We start from the raw sequence: 23,716 nt of genomic DNA, 5'->3' as shown, positions 1-23,716 counted from the left end.
TGTTTTGCTAAATAGAAAAACTCTGTCTGCAATAAAATTTCTTCCAGTTTAATGCAAGCAAAACAGCAACTACTGTGATTGGGTGTACTCTAGCTCTTGAAAAAGGTGTCTGCTGTTAAACTGAATCCTGATGGCCATGAAATTATCATCAGATTGGAATGAAATTTATTTAGCCTGAACTTTCTTTGTAAATTTATATTTGGAAGATTATCGAGGGTTCTTTATACCACACATACAAAATCATTGCCAAGGTGACGTCCTGTTTCATGCGTCAGCCGCTGAAGGTTGGGTTTCTGCTCCTGTGACGCTTTGTTTGCTATCTTGCCTGACAACCTTTCGGCAGGGTTTAGTTTGTGCAGATTGCAGCTGCTCCATTATTGACCAAAATGAATTAAAGTCGGTTACTATTATTGGTTGCATTATTACGATAGCATCTGTGAAGCCCAAGCAACCATCAGGGCCTCCTCGTACTAGACATGTAGCAAAGAAGATAGTCCTTGCTCTGGAGAGCTTACAATCTGTGTATCAGATAGGATGTATCAGGTGGAAAGAAAGGACAAATTGGGGAGGTGGCTGAAAGGATGAGGTAATAATCCAACAGAGTCTAACAGAAAAACAGTGGTCTCAGCTCACCACTTGTGTACATAATGCTATAAGGGAGTGATAATGTAGGCATCACAGTAGAGATAGGTTTTGAGGAGGATTTAAAAGAGGATAAGGTGGTGATTTCATGATTCCTATGTGACAAAATGGAAATTTTTGGTAATATTTTTATGAAGCCTATGTGTACCTCAGTTTCCCCCTATACTTCGCATTTCTACCTGGGAGGAAACAGGATTAAGTCTGCTCTCAGGGAAGACCAAGAGACACAGGGCATGTCTACACTACCACATATGTCGGTATAACTTATGTCACTCAGGGGTGCGAATAAGCCACCCCCCTGAGCAACATAAGTCACTCTGACCTAAGTGCCAGTGTGGACAGCGCTATATTGGTGGGAGAGGTTCTCTCATTGACCTAGCTACCGCCGCTCATTGGGGGTGGATTAATTAAGTTGATGGGAGCATAGGCATCAACTTCATGGGTGCTTTGGGGCTACATCACCCATGGGGAAAAATTAGTGGGTGCTCTGCACCCACTGGCAGTCAAGCTTGCCTCCCCCCTACCCCACCTCATCCTCCCCCGCTGGGCGCGCTGCATCCCTGATCCTCTGCCTACCTCCCAGAATTTCCTGTCCAGCCACAGCCAAACAGCTATTTGGCAGTGTTAGCATGCTCCGGGAGGGAGGAGGAGGAGCAGGAACAGGGTGCGCTCAGGGGAGGAGGCTGGGCCAGGGCAGGGCCTCCTGGAAGGGGTGGAGGGGGCAGGGCCAGGGGCAGAGGAGGGGTCGAGCACTCATGTGAAAGAGGGGAAGTCAGCGCCTATGGACGGGAGAGCTCTCTCCTGTCGGCTTAGAGCAGCTACACTACAGAGCTTACAGCGATACAAGTGCATCGATATAGCCATGGCCTTAGGTGCGTGTGTGTCACCCAGCTGTCTCAGCAGACTGAATGGGTCAGTAAGAGGACTGGCTGAGGCCAACCCATAGCAATGGAAAATGCGAGAAGACCATGGAAAACCACAATGGCCAGAACATTGACACACCTAGCAATCAGTGACCCAGAGGAAAGGGCTTTTCCTCACCTCTCAGCTGGGGCTGTGAACTCAGCATGGCCCTGCCTGGAGAACACAAAGCACCAGAAGGTGACCGGCAAGGAATAAAGAGTTGGCTGGTGGCTGTCTCCTGGGACTGACTAAGGAGGTCAGAGAGAGAGAGAGCCTGACATGGAGTTCACCTCAGTTTGGCTGGTGAATTGCTTTGGCTTGACCAGAATGGACTATGCTTTAATCTCGATGTCTCTGTGCTAACCTGAGGGCTTCCAGTGCTGTGGGCCAGTTGACTAATAAATCCTACTCTGTTTCGAAAATGCTGCTTAGGTGTCAGTGCAAATGCTTGCTGGGGTGCATTAGTCCCTGAGGAGTGGACACATTTCTTCCAGGCGTCTAGCTCAGTTGAACTCGTGGGGCAGAATTCACAGTGTGAAGCAGGCATGCTGGGGCCCAGAGGCTTGAGGCGAGGTGGTGAGGCTGCGGGACCTACCCTGAAGGAAGAGTGGGATCCCTTGGGGGTCTGCCACACTTGGGATACCTCCAAGAGACTGTTTAGAAGCTGGGGCATACACCAATCCTGCAGATCTGTGACATCGTGATAGGGAAGTGGTCCCCAAACTTTTCTTGCTGCACCCTGCCCTTATTCCTGTGCCCAACCCGGGAGCTGAAACTAGGGCCACAGCTGGGGGCAGGTCTGGGGCTGGGAGTGGAGCTGCAGCCGGGGGCTGGGGCTGTGGCTGGGAGCAGAGTCACAGCTGGGGGCCGAAGCTGGTGGCGCGGCCGGGGCCAGGAGTGGCGCCATGGCTGGGGGCCAAGGCTGGGGCCAGGCCTGGAAGCCAGGGCTGCAACAGAGTGCTGAGGCTGAGTGGCGCTCCCTTCCTACCCCCCGAGGGGGCTGGCTCAGGCCCTGCTGCGCCCCCTGAATATTCCTCCGCACCCCCCAGGGGCACACCTCACAGTTTGGGGACCCGTGATAGGGAGTTTTTGATGGACATATTACGCCATCCTTAATCTATATTCACTGGCAGTGGGCTCAAGGCAGCATCGATTCTGAAAGTTCGACCTTGCCTAATGCTCTCTTGTTTAGTTGGTTCAGTCCTGGTTGCCACTGCACCCCAAGACATGGGCCGGAAGTTGATTGTTATATTAGGGCTCCACAAATTTCCTTAGGTTAGGGTTAGATATGTACCCAAAAGGCATTCGCAATGCTGGGGACACCAGCAGATATTAGAAAGAATAATGGAATTGGGAGACACTCGCAGGATCCCCCTGCTGCATACGTATCTCAGCCTGTGCCCCTTTCCAGACGGCACTGCCTTTCTTCCACGGCCCTTTTAGCTGCCTGCATTGTATGGGAACCTGAAGGGCTTTGTGGAGTCTTTTCACCACGCTACAAATGTTGTATGGTGTGACGTTGAAAAGAAACATCCCTGCTCAGCCAGAGCATATGGGGAACACTGACAGGGGCTGTGCTGTCGCTGCAGGTCTGTGTAGACCCTCTCTGGGCAACACCGGCACAAGCCAGGAAACAACAGTATTGTGTGCAGCTGAGGATGCCTTTAGTGCTGGTGAATCAAATGTGACTCCTATTCCACAGAACACCAGAACTGCTGCCAATGTCTCACCTGGGTCCAACAGGGACCATGTTTAGGGATGGATAGGTAACTGATTCCCCTTGACCCAATCACTCCTTGGCTAAGCCTGCCAACTGCAGAAGTAGTTCTGTGATGTGGCCAGGATACAGTGTTTCTTCTAGAATCTTCCCCCCTTAGCCTGTCTCCTCCATTTGATCCCACCCATGTCAATCAGTTAACAAAACCTTTGAAGGAGAGGATGTTCCACTGCCAAGGCCCAAAGCCCTTGAAGAGACTGCTGACAACAACTGGGGATGTAGAAAATATACCTGAGAAGGCCCAGACCTTGGACAAAGAGGTAAAAAGATGGGAAAGAAAAAATCTTATGAATGATGTGCTCTACTGCATGCCATTCTGAACTATCTGTACGTTACATGTCATCTGACTTAGCCCATTAAACCTTCCTGACATCTCAAAACCATCCTCTCCATTACATCCTAGCTATCTATGGTTTTATAAGGTCACTCATCACCTTGGTATGGAATTGCCTTTCTGATGGGGAACTGAAGCATGGAGAGTGATTCAGTGACTTGCCTAAGGTCACCCGGGAAGCCTGTGGCAGAGCACTTCAATCTCAAGAATCCCAAGTCAGTGCTTTTAACTACAAGACTATCCATTACTATGCCACTGAAGAAATGATCAACATCAGCTCCTGGAAATTGCAAGCTGAGCGAGCTTCAGTGTTGGGGAAAGGATGGAAGACAGAAAGCTACGGTGAGAATTAATGAGGGAGCAGGCAGGATCAGAGCCTGCTGCCATGCTGTGGAAGTCAGAGAAGTGCTGGAAGGCTGGGAGGAATCTGGAACTCCTGGGTGGGAAACACTGGAGAAAACTTCCCATTTAGAAATTAAAAGGCCCATTCCTGCTCGCATTGACATCAGTGGGAACAGAAACAGGGCTCAAGCCCTCTAACTCACACTCCAATCTAACAGAGAAGCTGGATTCCCAAGGGGAAGAGTTGGGGTCTAGCCTCCTTTCTAGAGCACAGTCAGACATGTGAGGCCATGTTTCATATTCCAGACATAACTCTCACTGTACCTGCGTTCTCCTCAGACTGGTTGAAGCCACAGATTTGGCAGATACTGCGAACCCACTTGTTCATGTCCTCCTCCGTCTCGGCCACCAGGTAGAAAGTCCTGTCGCTGGTCTTGATGTCGAAGACGTAGCTGTCTTGCAGCTCCTTCTTGTTGAAGGTCAGCCCTGCATCCACCTGCTCACAGAAGTTGAGGTTGATCACACGCAGAGGCTTCTTGGAGTGGTCATTCTTGTAGTACTCCAGGACATCCGGGTCACCGCTCATCCGACCACTGCGCAAGATGAACCAACGTTTCTTCCATGCCTGAGGACGAAAGAGAAACAGTCTTACCTCTCCGAAAATATGGAGATCCCACTGGCCAGCATTCCCCATTACACAAATCACTTAAAACTGCACCGGGGAACATATGGCAGCATTGGGCAGCCAGTTTGAATGAACTGGGAGACGTAAGTTATCTGACAGAGTGGTTATGGGTTGATCCTGAGAGGTCCTGCCTACCACATCACACAAAGGGGCCCCAAGTGACTTGCCGAAGACCACGGAAAGTTTCCAAGTCAGGACTAGAGTTTAGGAAGTCCTTGATCACACTGCTATATTCAGCTGAGTGTCCCATGAATGTCTTGTCTCTCTCTGGGTATGTCTACACTGCAATCATGATGTTTGCCACTTATGGATAAGCCTGCCCAGAACCCTAGGTAGTTACTTGGGTGCTAACCTGTGCTGAAGTCCGTGGTACCATGGCTGCACAGCTCTGCTGCCCACACTAGCTAGATTGAAGCTAGTTAGGGTACATCTACACAAGCTGCACTCACACCCTGTGACTGCAACGTAGTCACACTCTCAGTGCCAAGTGATCTGCAGGAAGATGTTAGCAGCAATAATCACGATGAAATACATTTCAGTAATGCAAAAGCACTGCATCCGCTTGGGACACAATGCCCCAGGGAGGCTGCCTTTCCTAGACATCCCCGAGAAGCGTTCTATCGAGGCTTTACAGTAGCAGGGTATGTGTCAGAGAGCTGCCTATCCCATGCATGTTTAAATGCAGTATTTGAGAGGCAAACAAAGCCAACGTGAAGCTGCTGTTTTTTAATATCGAGAATCGTGCCAGGAAGATCTGTGGAGAATCCAAGCTTCACTTGTTTGCAAAATCTTCCATTTCCTGAAATGTATTAAATTCCGTAGCAAAGAAAATGTTATTCGGTCTCAAAGAACCATCCTTGTCAAGGCTACCCCTGTGAACAGCCTCTGGGGGTTTATGGTGCCCTAGGCAAACTGGAAAATAAATGTGACTCACGACTCTCTGATTGCTCATGTAATGAACGTTTTGGTGCCCCCAATATTTTCCTCCCATAAGCAAACACCTGTTTTGTACGTAGGAAAGTGCTGGCTGAGTGAGACATGCTTGAACGGCTGGTTTTCAGATCATATGCCTTTTGCCAAGAAGCACATGTGTTCGCAGAATGCATATTGGCCCAGCTGCTGGAGGCAGAGAGCAGGAATTAATCTGTGACCTGAGCTGGAATTTAAAAAACCCAAAACAAAACTGGGCTGTCACGTTAGCTCTGAAGCAATCTTGTGAAACATGCTCAGAAGAGACCGCTGTTCAGCCTGGGCTTGGGGGATGCCTAGCAGGATTACTTATATTTAGCATTTTCTAATAGGGCTAAATTGTGGCTCTAAACAATAGTCTTTATGGGGATGTGGTATGGAAGTCCCCCAGCACAGCAAGAGCTCATCTGTTTCCAGCCCAATTTTGCAAACACTGTAGGTTTGTATAGAGGTCCTTTAAGCACCGAGTGCTCATCTCAGCTAAATAAAATACACAAGAAGCAGAGTGATCTCATGGCTGCAGCTCAGTTTGAGGACTCCTAAGTCCAAATCCTGATTGTGACAGATTCCATCTGTGGTCTTGGGCAGGTCACTTACCTGCTCTGTGCCTCAGTTTCCCATTCTGTTTGAGGCGAATAATAATCCTGCTTTATCCAGCTCACAGGAGTTCTGGGAAGGTGGATTTGCTCATGTTTGTATGTCATTTTGAACACACAAAGTAAGTGCTAAATATTATGATTAACAGAATTTAAACCCAGATGGGATGATTGTGATCTTCTAGTCTGACCTACATAACACAGACCATAGATTTCATCCAGAGATAGACCTTCCAAAGTTTGTCCAGTGCTATCACCACATACATCTGTATCCTGTTGCTATTATAAAATGGCACAACAGTATGGAAAGCACTTCAGGAGAGGAAATAATTGATTTCTGGCTCCTCCTTAAGATTGTATATTATGATCTTACAACGTGGTGAACTCAGATCTCAAGGAGTTAATCAGCACCGGTAGATGCTCAGCACCATTCAGGATCTGGGCCCTGTGTGTAATCACCATGCTTGGAAGTAGAGTTGGGCCCAAGCTGCAATGTCGGACTCCAGATCCAGGGCAGATGGAGGGTTTTGATTTGGTTTATTACAGATATGCGATCCATCTGTGGAGTTCAGATCTCGGTCAGGCTTCTCTCCCCTGCTCTGACCCCTTTGTGCTGCTCTGGCTGGATCTGGACAGCCGAGAACTTTTGTTGCATGGGGGGAGCTCTCAGCCAGCTTCAGTGCATGGGCATATTGAGGAGGGTGGCATGTATCTGATTAGCGCATGGTATGCTTCAGCATCCCCAGATAGACTATTGCCCCCTGACATAGGTTAGAGTAGGTCATAGACTGCCGTAACCTAGCCTGGGACTCGTGTGGATTGTCTCAGAAAATCAGGGAGCCATAACCAGCTCAGTGATGGTCCCCTTCCCCCTCTCTTACACTGAGTGGATTGTGGTGCAGGAGAGAATCCAGGCTCTAAGTCTGAACTTCCCTAAGCTTCAGGGGTGTTTGGATCCATGGTCCTAGTTTGGGACCATGCTTCCTTGGGAGCTTCAGAGACTTAACCAGCTGTGAATTCTGTTTTGTAACAAATCTTTATTAAACCTTTCTGAGTGTGTTCTTCCTCTGCAGGTACACATCTGACACCCGTCTCTGTTAGTATCCGTGCATGTAGGAAAATGCAGGGCCAGATTCTTGACTGGTATAAACTGATGCAGCTCCCTTGACGTCATTGGAACTCTGTGAGTTTACACCAGCTGAAGATCTATCCCTTCCTCTTCAATCAGTTACATTAAAACCATTTACATTGTACATGCATGAAGGAGAACAAATGTGTTTGTGAGAGATAAACTCGGTGTCAAACTTGCATTGCATTGACAAAGCTGCATTTGTTGATAAATGGTTTATTGCAGATAGCTCGCTGACCATTTGCCAAGCTAAGTAGAACTGTTTTCATTTTGTTCCTGAGGTTCACATGCTTTTTTGTTGAATAAATGTCAGTTTTATCTATAAAAACCACAGGCAGTGAACACAAACTCACCCAAAATATTTTGTTTAACAGGCTAAAAGAAAAAAATGTAGGCACACACATAACAAAGCCTATGACCACATGCATTCTGGACAGCCCCCGTGCTGCTTTGTGATATTTGGTGCCTTTTTAAAAGCCCCAGCTCTTGGAGTCATGGTAATCTCAGCTCTCATTTTTAAAAAAGTTAATTTTTAGCCCTCATGGTTATGGAGAAAAGCTTGAAAATGTGAGCCTTAGTGGCTCAGAAACCAACAGGCAAATAAAAAGGATCCCAAATTTATTATTTAAAAAAAACGCATAATTTTAAGCCAATCTCATGATTTTTGAATGCTTGGGATTGGCCATGCTGCAGACACAATGCATCATCTGCATGAACTGAACTCAAGTCCTCCAGCATCAAGGGCCTAGCCCGGGGCCTGAGGTAAGATATTAATTACCATGTGTAATGGGTGGCAGAATCTGGCTCTAAAGGTTTCAAATAAATTTGACCCCTCCGGTACCCAAAACTTGTCCAACTGGGGGACACTTTGGTGGCTTGCCAGGAGCCCAAAGGTTGAACCTAATGGAGAAGATTGCAGCCACTGTCATCTTTAATATAGGGATGGAAACTACAGCTCTGATCATGCAATGCTTCTGATTTGAGTAACCTATTGAGACGGAACATCACTTGCTGGGACCTGTAGCAGGCTACGTAGCCATATTAATGATGAGGGTAACTATAGTGTGCATGATAGAATTCTCTGCACCTTGGCTGCTACTGATCTGACCCAATTACATGCAGCCAGCAAAAACAAGAGTAGGAGAAAGGAAGCAGAAGTTTTAACTGGAGGGCAGGCACTAGGTTGTATACATTCTATCTATCTTAGAACAGCAGAGGAACCTAATCATGCTGGTCTCTAAATACTGCCAGGGCAGAACTGGTACAGCATCATGAGAAAACAGGAGAGGTACATTGAAAACCAGTCTGGAATGGTATTTGCTTTGGCAGCTGTCGTGTTATCCCAGAAAAAGGAAACTATGGCCACAACCTACATGGCTGTGTACTCATAATAAATAATAATACTTCACACTTGAATTACATCAGCTTTCATTTTCAACACCCCACTGACAAGAAAGTTGTGTCCATGTCACTTATATTGGAAGCAATTCAGGCCAGGGACCTAGTCTTGTCTTTGTTGGTAATGAATCATGAATAATGATTGTACTGTAGCTATAAATAAATAATAATCATAATTAATAATAAAGGCAAAAACATCACTCAGTATACTGGAGATGATGTCAGTTACAGGAGATGTGCCTTGAGCCAGCCCTTATCATGCAATGACTTAAAAACTGATAGCATCAGCTGGTATAGAATTCAGATTTTCTTCTCCAGCCTTCCTCTGCAGAGTGGGGCACGGGTCACTTGCTGGAAGATTCTCTGCACCCTTGAGGTCTTTAAACCATGATTTGAGGACTTAAGTGGCTCGGACACAGATGTGATACAGGAGTGAGTGGGTGAGATTCTGTGGCCTGCATTGGGCAGGAGATCAGATTAGATGATCATAATGGTCCCTTCTGACCTTGTCTATGAGAAACAAGGAGGATCTTCCTTAGCTATTATAGCAGTACAGGACTCAGCAGTGCTGATTTCATCCAGTAGAGGACAGTGGTGCACGTACACACTGTACATCTCAGAATAGTACTTATTGTGTCCACTTCACTCTGGTCACTGTTGTAGTGTATTCTGGAAGGCCTGTTCTGGTATTTAGACTAGCTCTGTGAGAATTCAGTGACCCAATTAAGAAAGAAAAACCTCTGCAGTCATTTCTCTGAACAATCAGATTTCCAATTCTCTTCTTATAAAGCCTTATAAATAGCCTTTGTTTGCTTCTCCAAGATGTGTAATCTAATTAGTTTTGCGCTAATTCTCAAACTGGCTGTCGATGCCAGGAAAACAGGCACAGTACAATCTTACAAATGCAGTGGAGCAATGAATTGTTCAGCAATACAACTCGCCAGGCTGGCTTTCAGATTTCAATTCAGCTTGGAAAACAACCACAACCTTCGCTTTCCCATGACTGCTATTAGAGGAACTAAATATATAGAGGTGTGTGTGCACGCCCCATCAGCAACCATTACAGAAAAAAAACTAATAGCTCTTTTTTATCTCCTATTTCTTTGGTTCTACAATAACAAGACCGCACGCTACTGTCCTTCACAACAGCTTTCTATACTTGCAAACATTTACCCCTTTAGCCTAGCTCCATGAAGAGAACCACAATTAGATTCCGGGTAATAATACTTAGCACTGAAGAGCTATAGGTCTCACACCACTATACTGGGGCATTATTATCCCCATGTAGTACATGGAGAAATAGAAGAGAGAGGCAAGGTGCCTGCAGCAGAGCTAAGTCTAGAATCCAGGTGTACCCTAAGCTTTCAAAAATCATGAGTCAGCCCCCTCAAACCATGACATTCTTTTTTAAAAGATTTAAAAAACATCCAATACATTTGGGGTTCTTGAAGAAGAAGAAAGGTGAGATTCTCACATAATCATCAGACTCCAGGAGCTGAGTCTTTAATTAAAAACACCAACTAGCATGAGATACGGCAGCACTAGAAAGAGACTTTCTCATCATCACTGACATACTACCCATTACATCTTCTGCGCTATTGTTCTGTATCTTATCAACGGACAAACGCATTCAAAGCCCCCTGTAGTCAATTTGAACACAACTTCAGATTGTTGGTAAAACCTGGTATCTACTCATACAAAAAGAACATGCTCCTGCATGTGAATTTCATTGATTTCCTTACAAATCAGTTTACTGTAGTGCTGTTGTAGCCGCATCAGTCCCAGGATATTAGAGAGACAAGGTGGGTGAGGTACTATCTTTTATCAGACCAACCACTGTTGGTGAAAGGGACAAGCTTTTGTGCTTACATAGAGCTCCTCTTCATGTCTGTTGATATTTTTACAGAAGGAGCAGTTTGCAGTTTCTGTGTAACCTAATCTAGCTCGGCATTCATAATACTCATCACCATGGCTACTACACTCCTAGTACTACCCTCCTAGTCAAATTCCTTTAAGTTACATTGTGTCCCCACCAGCTAAAGAGCAATTTATCAGATTTTACAGGTCTAGCGGGACCTAATACCTTGTGTCAATTGTCCCTGGAAGGGGAAACGATGCCTGCATTAAAGTATCATAAAAGCAAAGGCTTTGATACTTTAGAGTCTGATCTAAACCCCAGTGAATGTCAATGGGAGCCATTCCATTGGCTTAATGGGATCAGGCTAGATGGATAATAGGCCAAATGCAGAGGGGATGCAAGTGAGGTTCCTTTATGTTTATTTCAGGCCTGATTTAATTCCCTTTGAACTTGGGGGTGAATTTTTCCATTAACTTCAATGGAGCTGGATCAAGCCCTTGGACTCTGAATTTTGCCCATTGCGTCCATCGTGAGTGAAGTGTCCATAGCAGGCAGAGGTGATGCAGTTTTTCCGCCTGCCTGTCTTTCTGATAGGCGGAGGAGGGATCTTTCTCATACTTCTTTGAATTTTGTACAACACAGTCAATGAACATCTGTTTCAATTTCTCTCCCATTACATTCTTTACAAAGTTATCTCTTGAGTTTCCATTGTGCCTTGTGGCTTCAGTATCTATTTCCACCATGTGATCATTCAGACTGTGTTTTCTAGGAGAGGGCCTTTGCTTTGAGTATTTCACTGTTGTAATGTAGCCTGCTTGAACGAAGCCTCTCTGAAGTGATAAAGAGCAGTATCATATGCTGCCTTTATGGATTTGGCCCAGTGTGCTGAGCAGTGAATTTATCTGGTTGTTTCATGGGGCTGGAGGTTATTACCATTCAGATTTAGTTACCTTAGGTTTTCTTAGAGCACCCCAACTTCATAGTGTCTGGGAGAGATGGGAAGGGAAAGAGTGGGATGAAGTAACTTGCTCAAAGCTCTAAGATAAAGACCAGGTTGACAACTTGCCCTCTCTGGTACAATGGAAGTCTGTCACAGCCAGGTCATGGGTGGCTAGACCTAGTATTTAGAGCCAGAGTCCTCAGTGACAGGACAGGAGTCAAGAGTCAGCTGGGTTGGGATAGTAGGAGATCAGAAGCAGGAGAGAAACCGGAGATAGGAACTAGAGAGAGAATGGGAACTAGAGAGAGAACCGGAGATAGGAACTAGAGAGAGAAACCGGAGATAGGAACTAGAGAGAGAATGGGTCAGGGGGTCTGAGGCTGGAGACAAACTGGGGAATCAGAAGTCAATCTGGGTCAGAATGCCAGGAATTCAAACCAGGGAAGCGGGAGCAGGGAGCAGATAGCAGGAAGCACAAGACGCATGCAAACACTCCACAACAGAGTGAAGCCCAGTTGTTCACTTTTCCTGCTGCTGGCTTCAGTAGGGCCAATAGGCCAATGAGCCACTCTGGGCCTCTGCCAATCAGACCTCAGGGGTGGAGCCTCACACTGGGGCTGGGCTTCCTGGGTCTCAGCTAAGTTTTGCTAGGAGGGCGGAGGATTGGAATGGGGCTGTGCCCATGGCTGTGTTCAAGACCTCTGGGTTGTGATACTCTACAATAAGAATAAAGCTCATCTGTGCAGGAGGTAGAGCTTCTTCAGGGGACCGTCTGTAACTGTGGACCAAATTCCCCCACAAGCTAAGGACCTTCCCCACCTGCGCTACTTTTTGCTCCAAGTCCAAGGTGTGCCTCTTTGACCTTGCTTTCTCTCATATGGATACATAGCAACATGTACATTTAAACACAAGTCCCTACCAAAACAACATCCAGGAGAGAGGATGAGAGAACAAACGACAGGTGACAGAGGCATTATCACATTGCTCAACGCACGACTGGAATGAGCTCAGATACCACAGCAATGAGTGCAGTATAAACACCTATAGAGCATAAAAGATGGGAACACAGCAGGTCACTGGAAGAGCCAGGAAAAGAATGCAGCCCTTTAAAATCCCAGTTTTGTGCTCTAGCCACTGGCCCACGCTGTCTCTTACTAAAAACATTCCCTGTTCCCAGTTTGGTTTTCAGTTTCCAGTTTTTGCTTATTTCTGGTCCCCTCTATTTCCAGTGTGTGTGAAATCTTTGCGTACTTCTATTTCCCTAGCTATACCAGAGCCACTCATTTCACTCCCATGTAGCTTGATCCAAGGGTTAAATTTGTTCAATAGCTGTTTTGAGCTTTTTTTTTTTAAATGATGAAGTAGGGCCAGTAGCTTAACAGCTATAAAATGATGTTTGTGTGGTATAAAAGTCCACTGTGTGGTCCTTTGTTCATATCAGGCATCTTCTCTACTAAATTATGGCTGTTTAATGGCCTTTAGATCATTTTAAAATATTTTGATTCCTCATACCTTACTTCTTTTTAAGGCAATTCATGAAAAAAGAAAAAAATAACAAAGACCTCCCAGCACAATGTATTCGTCTCAGCCTCTGATCATCAGGACGATTACTTAATTGTTACATGAAGACCCATCTGTGCCTATTATAAGAGGATTCTACTGAACCTCTTAATAGAGCAAGGACATGTTATCCCTCAGAGAACTGTCCAGTTTCCAGATGGATGATACTTGGAAACTGACTGTTTTATGGGTTTGAGGCCAGAACCTCAGCAAGTAGAAGCTCCGTTAGTTTTATGGGCTGAGTGCACAAGGCTGGGGGGTGCTTTATCCACAGACAGGAAAAGATTTTTATGAGGCATGCTTGACTGAGTGAACGAGGAAGGGGAGTAAGTAGACTGTGTCAAGAATCTGGCCTCCTCTCTGCCAGGGACCTCCTTGGTATGCTCCCCATGTGACCTGTTATCAACCAGAAAATCAGAATGTGAACTGTGCAACAGGGAGGTGGAGCTTGATTCGGTAGGAAGATGTCCGTCAAGAGTGGGTGCAAGAAGTAGATACTTGGAGGCTAAGAAGAAGGAGACAGTGGCCCAGGAAAGAATGTTTGCAGGAGAGGGTGCGTCTCTTGGATAGGCAGTTTAGGAGAGAATCAGGGTGTTTGTGGTGAGGGTATGGGCAAGGGAGGCAGGAGGAGCCAGCTGAAGCACACTTATCCTTAGTGATGGAGGGGTTAATGCAAGTGTACACTTCCCATTCTGAACAGGAGGTAGGTAATAGCTTGCCCTGGCACATGCAATGTAGTACATTGCCTTCCCTGCCCATATCCTAGTTGACATGAAGGGGGAAACTGCAGCAAAGAGATGCTGATAGCATCTAAGCAGGGCATTCAAACTGCCTTTTACTGGTGAGGCAAGGAATTCACTGATAATTATTCAGTCACAGCAATGGCTGATAAGAAGGCCACGGCTATGGCCATTACAGGGAAACAAATCTGAGCAGAGAGGAGAGCATGTGCTCTGCTTAGGGGGCAGAACATGGTTAGATGAACGGGTCCGCCTGATCCAGGCACTGTTTCCACCCATACACACGGTCACCAGAATTGCCAGCATGGCCTTCACTGCATTCAGGGCTTGAATGTCCTGCCTGCCCATACCACTGGGAGTATAACCCACTTTAGGACTAGAGCAGGGGTGGCCAATCTGTGGCTCTGGAACCACATGCGGCTCTTCAGACGTTAATATGTGGCTCCTTGTACAGGCATTGACTCCAGGGCTGGAACTACAGGCACCAACTTTCCAATGTGCCGGGGGCTGCTCACTGCTCAACCCTGGCTCTGCCACAGGCCCTGCCCCCACTCCACCCCTTCCCGCCCCCTCCCCTGAGCCTGCCATGCCCTCGCTCCTCCCCCTCCTCCCCAGAGCCTCCTGCATGCCACAAAACAGCTGATCGGGAGGTGCGGGGAGAGAAGGGGAGGCGCTGATTGTTGGGGCTGCTGGTGGGTGGGAGGCGCTCAGTGTGGGGAGGAGGGAGCAGATGGTGGGCTGCTGACGTATTACTGTGGCTCTTTGGCAATGTACATTGGTACATTCTGGCTCTTTCTCAGGCTCAGGTTGACCACCCCTGGATTAGGGCATGGGCCTTTGTCCCCCCGGTGGTTGGTGCACATAAGAGGTGTATGATTCTGCTGCAGCAGGCAACTAAGGGATTTAAGGATAATCCTGGCCCTATCAAAATCAGTGGGAGTTTTGTAGTTGGTTCCCACCCACCCCTTTTTTTTTTAGCGCAAGCAGTAGCAGTCACTTCTGGCCATCTTTCGGCTGGTGTGGAGAACTGGAACCTTGCCAACCACCTAGAAAGATGGTATTGTGATGTCATTTAGAAGGGGAAGACGTGGTGTGGCGAACGTAAGAGCTACAGGCCAATCTCCTTGTTGTCCATGCCAGGGAAGGGGTTTGCGCATGTTCTGCTGACGAGTTTGGAGCGCCTGCTACATTGGAAGCATCGCCCCCAACAGTCAGGCTTTACGAGGAACAAGTCCACATTAGACGCCATTTTGGCCCTCCGCTTGTTGTCGGAGATACAGTATGAGTTCAGGAAGCCGCTGCCTGTGGCATATGTCACGCGTAAGGCTGGGTTAGATTCGGTTGACCGAATCGTCTATGAAAGGCCATAAAGGGTGTTGGTGTCCCAACCACTCTGCTGGACTTGATTAGCAGCTGCATAATGGAACCACTGCCCATGTACGTCTTGGGAATCGGATGTCAGCACCTTTTAAATCAGTTCTGGCGCCTTGGCCCCTGCACCCTTTTGTCGGGCGATGGATTTCATAATGCAGCATACCTTGTGTGTATGTATCTGAGGACCCTCTTGAAGTTCGTGTCTCACAGGGAGCTGAGCACATTGTCAGCGTATAATGAATCCTATAAAAGGAGGAATAACACAGCCTATAGGGAACTGGCAAGGAGATGGACCTAGTATGGCCTAGTACAGTCATTTCCAACCTCAAGATGCCCTGGGCTGGAGTCTGATCTTATACCAGTGTAAAATCAGGACCAACTCCACTGACATTAATAGACTGATAACCAGGGGAAAACCTAGCATAGGTGGGAGGAGAATCAGGTCCTACAGTCCCAGGTCTATATGAGCAGACTACAGTGAAGAGAAAGAAATGGGGCTCCAAATCCCGCCTGCTTTCACCATGACTGCTGCCCCCCAGCTCCATAGTTAATGTGCAGCATGTAAATGGTTTTGTGTCTGCATGAGTCTCCTTTGCAGCTGCTGCCACCAATACCCCCTCCTCGTTTTCATCCTGTGTCTGTGACAAACCCTTTCACATAAAGTGACTAACACCCCATTAAAAACATTCAGCCCACAGCCGTTGGCCTAGCAGCTTGGCAGAGAGCAGAACTGATTGCGTTTCCCCTGCCAGAGGAATTCACACTCCAGTGATGTTCTGGAAGAGCCTTAACACATCTAACAGGATGCTGAGTGGCCTATCTTGGGGTGGGGGGAGGAGTTGAGGAGTTCGAGACGGGTCCTCAGTCTCACAAGGAGGCAGTAGGTCAGTGGTACAGCACAGGGAATGTGGAAATGGCTTCCCAGATTTCCAGCTCCGTCTGGGAAGGTGAGAGGTGGGGAAACACAGCTCCAGGGGCAAAGGCAGGGCAGTCAGTCCTTCAGAGCTGCTCCCACTGCCTTCTAGGGACTCTGACACTGCCACACTCCAAAAGGAACAGGGTAAGGCCACTTCTCCAGAGGAAAGGTCGCTGCTTGGAGGATGTGGATGTAGTTAAAGGGGAGAAGAGACAGGTGAGCTCCCCTCCACCCTTGGTGCGGAACACTATAAAGTAAAGTCTCACCGGAGGAGATATAGCTAAGGCAGTGACTGGAGTCGATTCCCAGAGCTGCCACAGACTCCCTGAGTGACCTTGAGCGAGTCACTTGGATTTTTCTGTGTCTCAGTTCCCCATCTGTAAAATGGGGAGAATGATCCTTCTTGTCTCCTACCCTTTCTCAGGCTTGTCTATTCAGACTATAAGCTCTTCAGGACAGGGACTCTCTCTTACTATGTGTTTGTACAGTGCCATGTGCATTGAGGCTCTGGGCTTGCTTGGAGCCTCAAGGACCTCCTGGAATACCAGGTGTCAGCCAGTCTGGAGAGGTGCTTTCACCGTTGGGAGCCAATTATAGCGGAGTTGGGAGGACTGCAGTATGGATTTGGACATGAACACACTAGGAGTCAGGGGCAGAGCTGAGATACGAACCCACAAACCCGTCCCCTGGCCAATAGAACATCCTCTACAATGTTGCCAAACACCATCACAACGCAATTTGGTCACAGCACCGTGTGTGCTCGTAACATCACAATGGGATTGTCCTTCATTGCCACAGCTGCTTGGAGCCTTGGGCAGCAGCACCATAGGAAAATTTCCCATATAACACAATTACACAGGGCATGACTACACATGGGTGTGCCGCAGGCCGTAAAGAACAGGAGCCTTTATTATGGAAGTGAAGGGCAGTTTTGAGAGAGATTTCATTGGGTTATGGAGGGTAAGATACTGGCTGCATTCGTAGCTTTGCATTTGAACATTAATCAGTGTACCAGTGACAGGCCTGAAGGTCTGTGTTGTTTCAGCAACCAAGTCTAGTCTCAGTCTGTTGTGTTATCTAAACTTTTCTGAAACTGACACAGAAATTCAGGCTAAACCAGCCTGAGGTTTGTCATATTGTGCAAAGCGTCTGTGTATTGGATGTATAACCTGTATAGTCTGGAAACTTTTCTATTATTCACTGCATTAGTATCCATGCGTTATCAGACTTCACTCAATCTCTTCACAATCTGGCACTGATTCCACAGTCCTGGCAGGATTATTCTTTGGAAACCAAAAGAAATAGACAGTGGTGAGTTTCACTGAAGACAAAGCCTTTTCTCTTACTGTCAGTGAGGTCACTGCAGCACCACTTTGTGAAAACAGACCTGACCAAGTACAACTTAGTAAGAGGTTTGTTGTTGGTGTTCAGTTTACCAAGCTTCAGGGCCAGATCCTGAGATGGTGTAAATGAGCATAGCTCCACTGAGATGACATCCATTTACCTTAGCTGATGATGGGGCCATTAGTAATTTGAGGCAAGCCTCTCGGTATCTGAGTTATCTGGCCTAAGGGAGCTGTATAAGAACACAGCAAAATGCTAAGTAAATTTGGATATCATCTTAAGGCCCTTGTGAGGGTATGGATATGTAATGCCTGCCTCATAAACTCAGCCAGGCACAGCACAAGGAAGACAGCAGCTCAATCTGAATGGTAGAGTGAGTGTGGTCTATTAGATAGGATACTAGAATGGGAATTGGAAAATTTGAATTCTACCCTGCCTCTGCCACTGATCTGCTGCATGACCTTAGTCATGTCACTTTGCTTCTCTGGTGCCCTTCCCATCTTTTGTCTGTCTTAGCTGTTTAGAGTTTAAGCACTGTGAGGCAGAGACTGCCTCTCACGGTGTACAGCACCTAGCACAATGGGGCCCTGATCTCAATTTGGGACTCTGCATAATACAAATAATAATTATAGACTCATAGATTCTAAGGCCAGAAGGGACTGTTGTGATCACCTCGTCTGACCTCTTGTATAATACAAGCCGTGGAACTTCCTGAAAACAATTCCTAGAGCAGATCTTTTAGAAGAACATCCAGTCTTGATTTAAAAATAGTCCATGATGGAGAATCCATCATGACCCTTGGCAAGTTGCTCCAATGATTAGTTACTCTCACTGTTATACATGTACACCTTATTTCCAGTGAATTTGTCTAGCTTCAACTTCCGGCCATTGGACTGTGGTATAACTTTGAAGAGCTCATTATTAAATAGTTGTGCCCCATGGAGGTATTTATAGACTATCATCAAGTCACCCCATAGCTTTCTCTTTGTTAAGCTTTTGTAAAGGGAAATCATGCCTCACTAATCTATGAGAATTCATGAGGGGGTCAACAAACATGTGGACAAGGGGGTCCAGTGGATATAGCGTACTTGGACTTCCAGAAAGCCTTTGACAAGTTCCCTCACCAGAGTCTCTTAAGCAAAGTAAGTAGTCATGGGATGAGAGAGAAGGTTCTCTTATGGATCAGTAACTGGTTAAAAGACAGGAAACAAAGGATAGGAATAAATGGTCAGTTTTCACAATGGAGAGAGATAAATAGCAGGGTCCCTCAAGGATCTGTGCTGGGACCAGTGCTGTTCAACATATTGATAAATGATCTGGTAAAAGGGATAAACAATGAGGTGGCACAGTTTGCAGATGATACAAAATTACTTAAAATAGTTCAGCTGAAACTGACTGTGAAGATTTACAAAGGGAGCTGGCAAAACTGGGTGACCGGGCAACAAAATGGCAGATAAAATTCAATTTTGATAAATGCAAAGTAATGCACATTGGAAAACATAATCCCAATTATACATATAAAATGATGAGGTCTAAATTAGCTGTTGCTTCTCAAGAAAGATCTTGGAGTCATCGTGGATAGTTCTCTGAAAACATCCACTCAGTGTGCAGCAGCAGTCAAAAAGGCTAAGATAATGTTAAGAACCATTAGGGAAGGGATAGAGAAGTCAGAAAATATTATAATACCACTATATAAATCCATAATACACCCACACCTTGAATACATGTGTGTCGTTCTGGTTGCCCCATTTCCAAAAAGATATATCAGAGTTAGAAAAAAAACCCCGAGGAGTCCTTGTAGCACCTGGCACCTTAGAGGCTAACAAATTTATTTGGGCATAAGCTTTTGTGAGCTAGAAACCACTTCACCATATGCATGACGTGAAAAATACAGGAGCAGGTATAAATACATGAAAGGATGGGGGGTGCTTTACCAAGTGTTAGGTCAGTCTAACGAGATAAATCAATTAACAGCGGGATACCAAGGGAGGAAAAATAACTTTTGAAGTGATAAGAGAACAATTAGTATTGGGAAAACAACCTAACTAACCTAAACTTAATTTCCCCAATACTAATTTCTCCCTACTGTTCCTCACACCTTCTTGTCAACTGTCTGTAATGGGCCACTCTCTTACCACTAAGCCTCTGACTGACAGATGCTGGGACTGGACGACAGGAGGTGGATCACTTGATAATTGCCTTGTTCTGTTCATTCCCTCTGAAGCACCTGGCATTGGCTCTGTTGGGAAGACAGGATACTGGGCTGTATGGACCATTGGTCTGACCCATTATAGCCATTCTTCTGTTCTTCTGTAAGCTAGAGATTGAATTTGTCACTCAAGGCTAGATATATGCCTTAAGCGCCCCTAGGCATGGCATCTTCAGTGCCCCACTCCTGCCTACAGCTGACCTTCGTATTTTCCATAAAAAATAAAACTTTTAACTCACTTTTAACTTTTTGGCACCCCTAGAATGCCGGTGTCCCTAGGCATGGGCCTACTGGGCTTAATTGGAAATCTGTCCCTGCTGTCACTAGAAGGCAAGTTTTCTAACCCCTTAATAATTCTCATGACTCTTCTGAAAACCCTCTCCATCCTTCCTGAATTGTGGACACCAGAACTTGACACAATATTCCAGCAGTGGTTGCACCAGTGCCAAATAGAGAGGTGCAATGACCTCCCTACTACTTGAAATTCCTGTTTCTGCATCCCAGGATCCCATTAGCCCTTTTGGCCACAGTGTCAAATGGCGAGCTCATGTTCAGCTGGTTATCCACAGCTACCCCAAAATCTTTTTCAGAATCACTGCTTCTGAGGATACTGTCCCCCTTCTGGTAAGTATGGCCTGCACTCTTTGTTCCTAGACATATGATTTTACATGTAGCCATATTTAAATGCATATTGTTTGCTTGAGCCCAGCTTACTGAGTGGTCAAGATTATTCTGTATCGCTGACCTGTCCTCTGCATTATTTGCCACCCCCTAAATTTTTGTATCATCTGCACACTATATCAGTGATGGTTTTATATTTTCTTTCAGGTTCCAACGTGAACTCTGGCATTAATCTGGAAGCAACTCCTCAAGAATGCTGCTTGGGCTGAATCAAATCCTTGGTTAAATCAGAGGCGGAACTGGCCTAAGCACTCATTAACATGTCATGATTCTGGGGAAAACATCCAGACAGAGGGCTCATAGAATCAGGCACACGGGTTTGACTTCTGCATAGAATCATAGGTGTTAAGGAGGGAAAAGACCTATTAGATCATTGGTTCCCAAACTAGGGGGCGCACCTCCCTGGGGCGCGTGAAGAAATTCCAAGAGGGGCACGAGGCTGCCCAGCCCTTGAGCTCCCGGCCAGGAAGGCTAGCCCTTGGCCCCTCCCCTCCTGTCCCCCTTCCCCTGCAGTTACAACACCACGTGGGCAGCGCAGCTTGCTCCTGCCCACCTCCCGCGTTCTCCAACAAGCCGGTCCTGCTGCTCTGAGTGGCCTGGTAAGGGGGCAGAGAGCAGGGTGTTTGTGTGGATAAGGGGCAGGAGGTCCCTCGGGCAGGAGGTCCCTGGGGACAGGGAGTGGTTGGATGGGGCAGAGATTCTAGGGGGGCAGTCAGGAGACAAGGAGCAGGGGGGTTGGATAGGCATGGCAGTCTCGGGAGGCTTGTCATGGGGTGGGGGTGTGGATAGGGGTCGGGGCAGTCAGGAGACAGGGANCTCCCCCTCATTTTATCTCACTAAAAAGTCAGTGTTTCTTATTCCTGCATTCTTTATTACTTCATCACACAAATGGGGGGACCCTGCAACAGTAACCCAGGAGGGTTGGGGGAGGAGGGAAGCAACGGGTGGGGTTGTTGTAAGGGCACCCCCTAGAATGGCACGCAGCTCATCATTTCTGCGGGATCTGACATGGAGCGGCTGTGCTCTGTGGTACACTGGTTCTCACACTTGCCCCATATTCTAGGCAGGACTGATTCTATTTTTAGGTACAACATAAAGGAGGGAATGACCCGGGGGATCATTCCCATTTTTGTCTTTGCGGCCTCGGCCAACCTCAGCAAAGGTCACCCAGGAGCACCCATGACAGCAGCAGATGGTATAGAACGACTGATAACAGTCATCTCATCGCCAATTTACAATGGCACAGCAGACAGTACAGAATGACTGGTAACCGTCTCTGCTACCTTGCAAAGGCAAATGAATGCTGCTGTGTAGTGCTGCAGTACCGCCTCTGTCAGCGGCATCCGGCACACATACGGTGACAGTGACAAAACGCAAAATGGGCTCCATGGTTGCCATGCTATGGCGTCTGCCAGAGCAATCCAGGGGAAAAGGGTGTGAAATGATTGTCTGCCATTGCTTTCACGGAGGAAGGAATGAGTGACGACATTTACCCAGAATCATCCACAACACTGTTTTTGCACCATCATGCATTGGGATCTCAACCCAGAATTCCAATCGGCGAGGGAGACTGCGGGAACTATGGGATAGCTAAGGGATAGCTACCCACAGTGCAACGCTCCAGAAATCAACGCTAGCCTCGGTACATGGATGCACACCACCGAATTATTGTGCTTTGTGTGGCCGCGTGCCCTCGACTTTATACAATCTGTTTTACAAAACCGGTTTATGTAAAATCGGAATAATCCTGTAGTGTAGACGTACCCTTAGTCTTCCCTCAAACTCCCCCTGTAAAATACCACTCAAACTCCCCTGTTTACAGCTCTGTTTGCTGGCTCCTGTGCCGCTGCAGCTGTCTATGCCACTGCCTGACTGTCTGGCTACCTTTATAGGACCCCTAGTCAGAGAAGCCCTGCCCCCTAATCAGGACTCAGCTTTTCTCCCAGCACGCTGCCCCTACCAGCCTCCACACATACAAATACAATTACAAATACAAATAGCTACAAATACCTTTTCCTCCAACAGAAGTTCCACTCAAACTCCCCTGTTTACAGCTCTGTTTGCTGGCTCCTGTGCCGCTGCAGCTGTCTCTGCATATGCATTAATGTGATCTGGGTGGCACTACCTGAGTAGCCGCAGTAGGAATTAACCTTGGCAATATACATAAATCTACATTCAATAGACATATCTAGCTTTAAACTATCAACATTTAACTTTTTACTATACACAATGTCCAAACAAATAATTTAACTGCATTGAAACTTGAGCAATAAAACTCCCTTCTCTGCTACACATTTTTTAAAGCTAAGTACAGCAGGTTAGACCCTGTGGCAATCAGCTAAAGTATTTGTCATTGTTAGAGTACATGAAGTCTTTACACATTAAGGTCACAGTTCTTAAATAAGATTTGCAAGTTGCAAACAATTAGTTATGAATTCATGAGCTGGAAATATGCAGTCATTAAATTTACTAGACCCACAACTCAGCATTCACAATATGAATCTAAGATTTATGAAATTGCATAGTTGTTGCTAGTAGATGACGTCAAGTGCCAACTTCCCATTATGTCTGATTTTCCTATTTTAAAGTCACAATTCTCTGTGTTTCATGAATTATGCCAGAAAGGTGTATACATTTTGGGCAGTAGGAAGGTATATTAAGTGCCAAATAGAAGTCCAGGCACATCTTTATATTGACAAAAATGTGGCCAACCACACTCAAACTCAGTACTATATGACTCTAATATCTACCATCTCCATAAATATAAGCCAGGTAACAGTCTTAGCCTTAATACCCTGTGAATCTAATGCATCACATGGGTGACTAGTGGCTCCATAAACTCCACTAAGTGCTAACACTGAGAGGGAGTTATGCTCTTTTCATCTCGATACTCCTTCAGGTCAGTAGGTCCATCAGGGTTTATCACACCATATGGACTGCTCATCAGAAGTGCTCTTTCAATTTTACCTTTGTGTATGCGTTATACAAATACTAAATCCTTATTGTAAAAACACTGAAAGGATCATTTTTAATACTCAACTCCAAACAGAAGAGTAATGTGACTGTTCAAAGAAGAGTTTCCCAAATATGAGATTTCTTCAGACAGGAGAACTAAAAACACATGGCTTTGAAAAGACCAAAAGTAGAGCATATGGGAACAAAACACTTATTTGCATTTTATTTTGCAGTAGAGGAGCTGAATAGAGTGCTTGCGAATTTGGAGTTCCTGATTTCCTGAGGAAACTACAATGCATTGGTCACCTCCCAGAAAACACCATCCTAGCCACCATGGATGTAGAGGCTCTCTACACAAACATCC

At 46.3% G+C, this 23,716-nt stretch overlaps 1 protein-coding gene across 1 annotated transcript in view; it reads right to left on the bottom strand.

Annotated features, from left to right (window-relative positions):
* GAB2 (GRB2 associated binding protein 2) overlaps positions 1-23,716 on the bottom strand; it is a 195,628-nt gene that overhangs the window by 68,956 nt on the left and 102,956 nt on the right. Inside the window, exon 2 of the mRNA XM_075061796.1 lies at positions 4,323-4,623. Within this exon, the coding sequence (XP_074917897.1) occupies positions 4,323-4,623 (301 nt within the window). The remainder of the gene's footprint in view (positions 1-4,322; positions 4,624-23,716) is intronic.

The sequence above is a fragment of the Chelonoidis abingdonii genome, chromosome 1 (assembly GCF_003597395.2).
Source record: "Chelonoidis abingdonii isolate Lonesome George chromosome 1, CheloAbing_2.0, whole genome shotgun sequence".
NCBI classification, from domain to species: Eukaryota; Metazoa; Chordata; order Testudines; family Testudinidae; genus Chelonoidis; species Chelonoidis abingdonii.
This window is presented reverse-complemented; position numbering and strand designations above follow the sequence as displayed.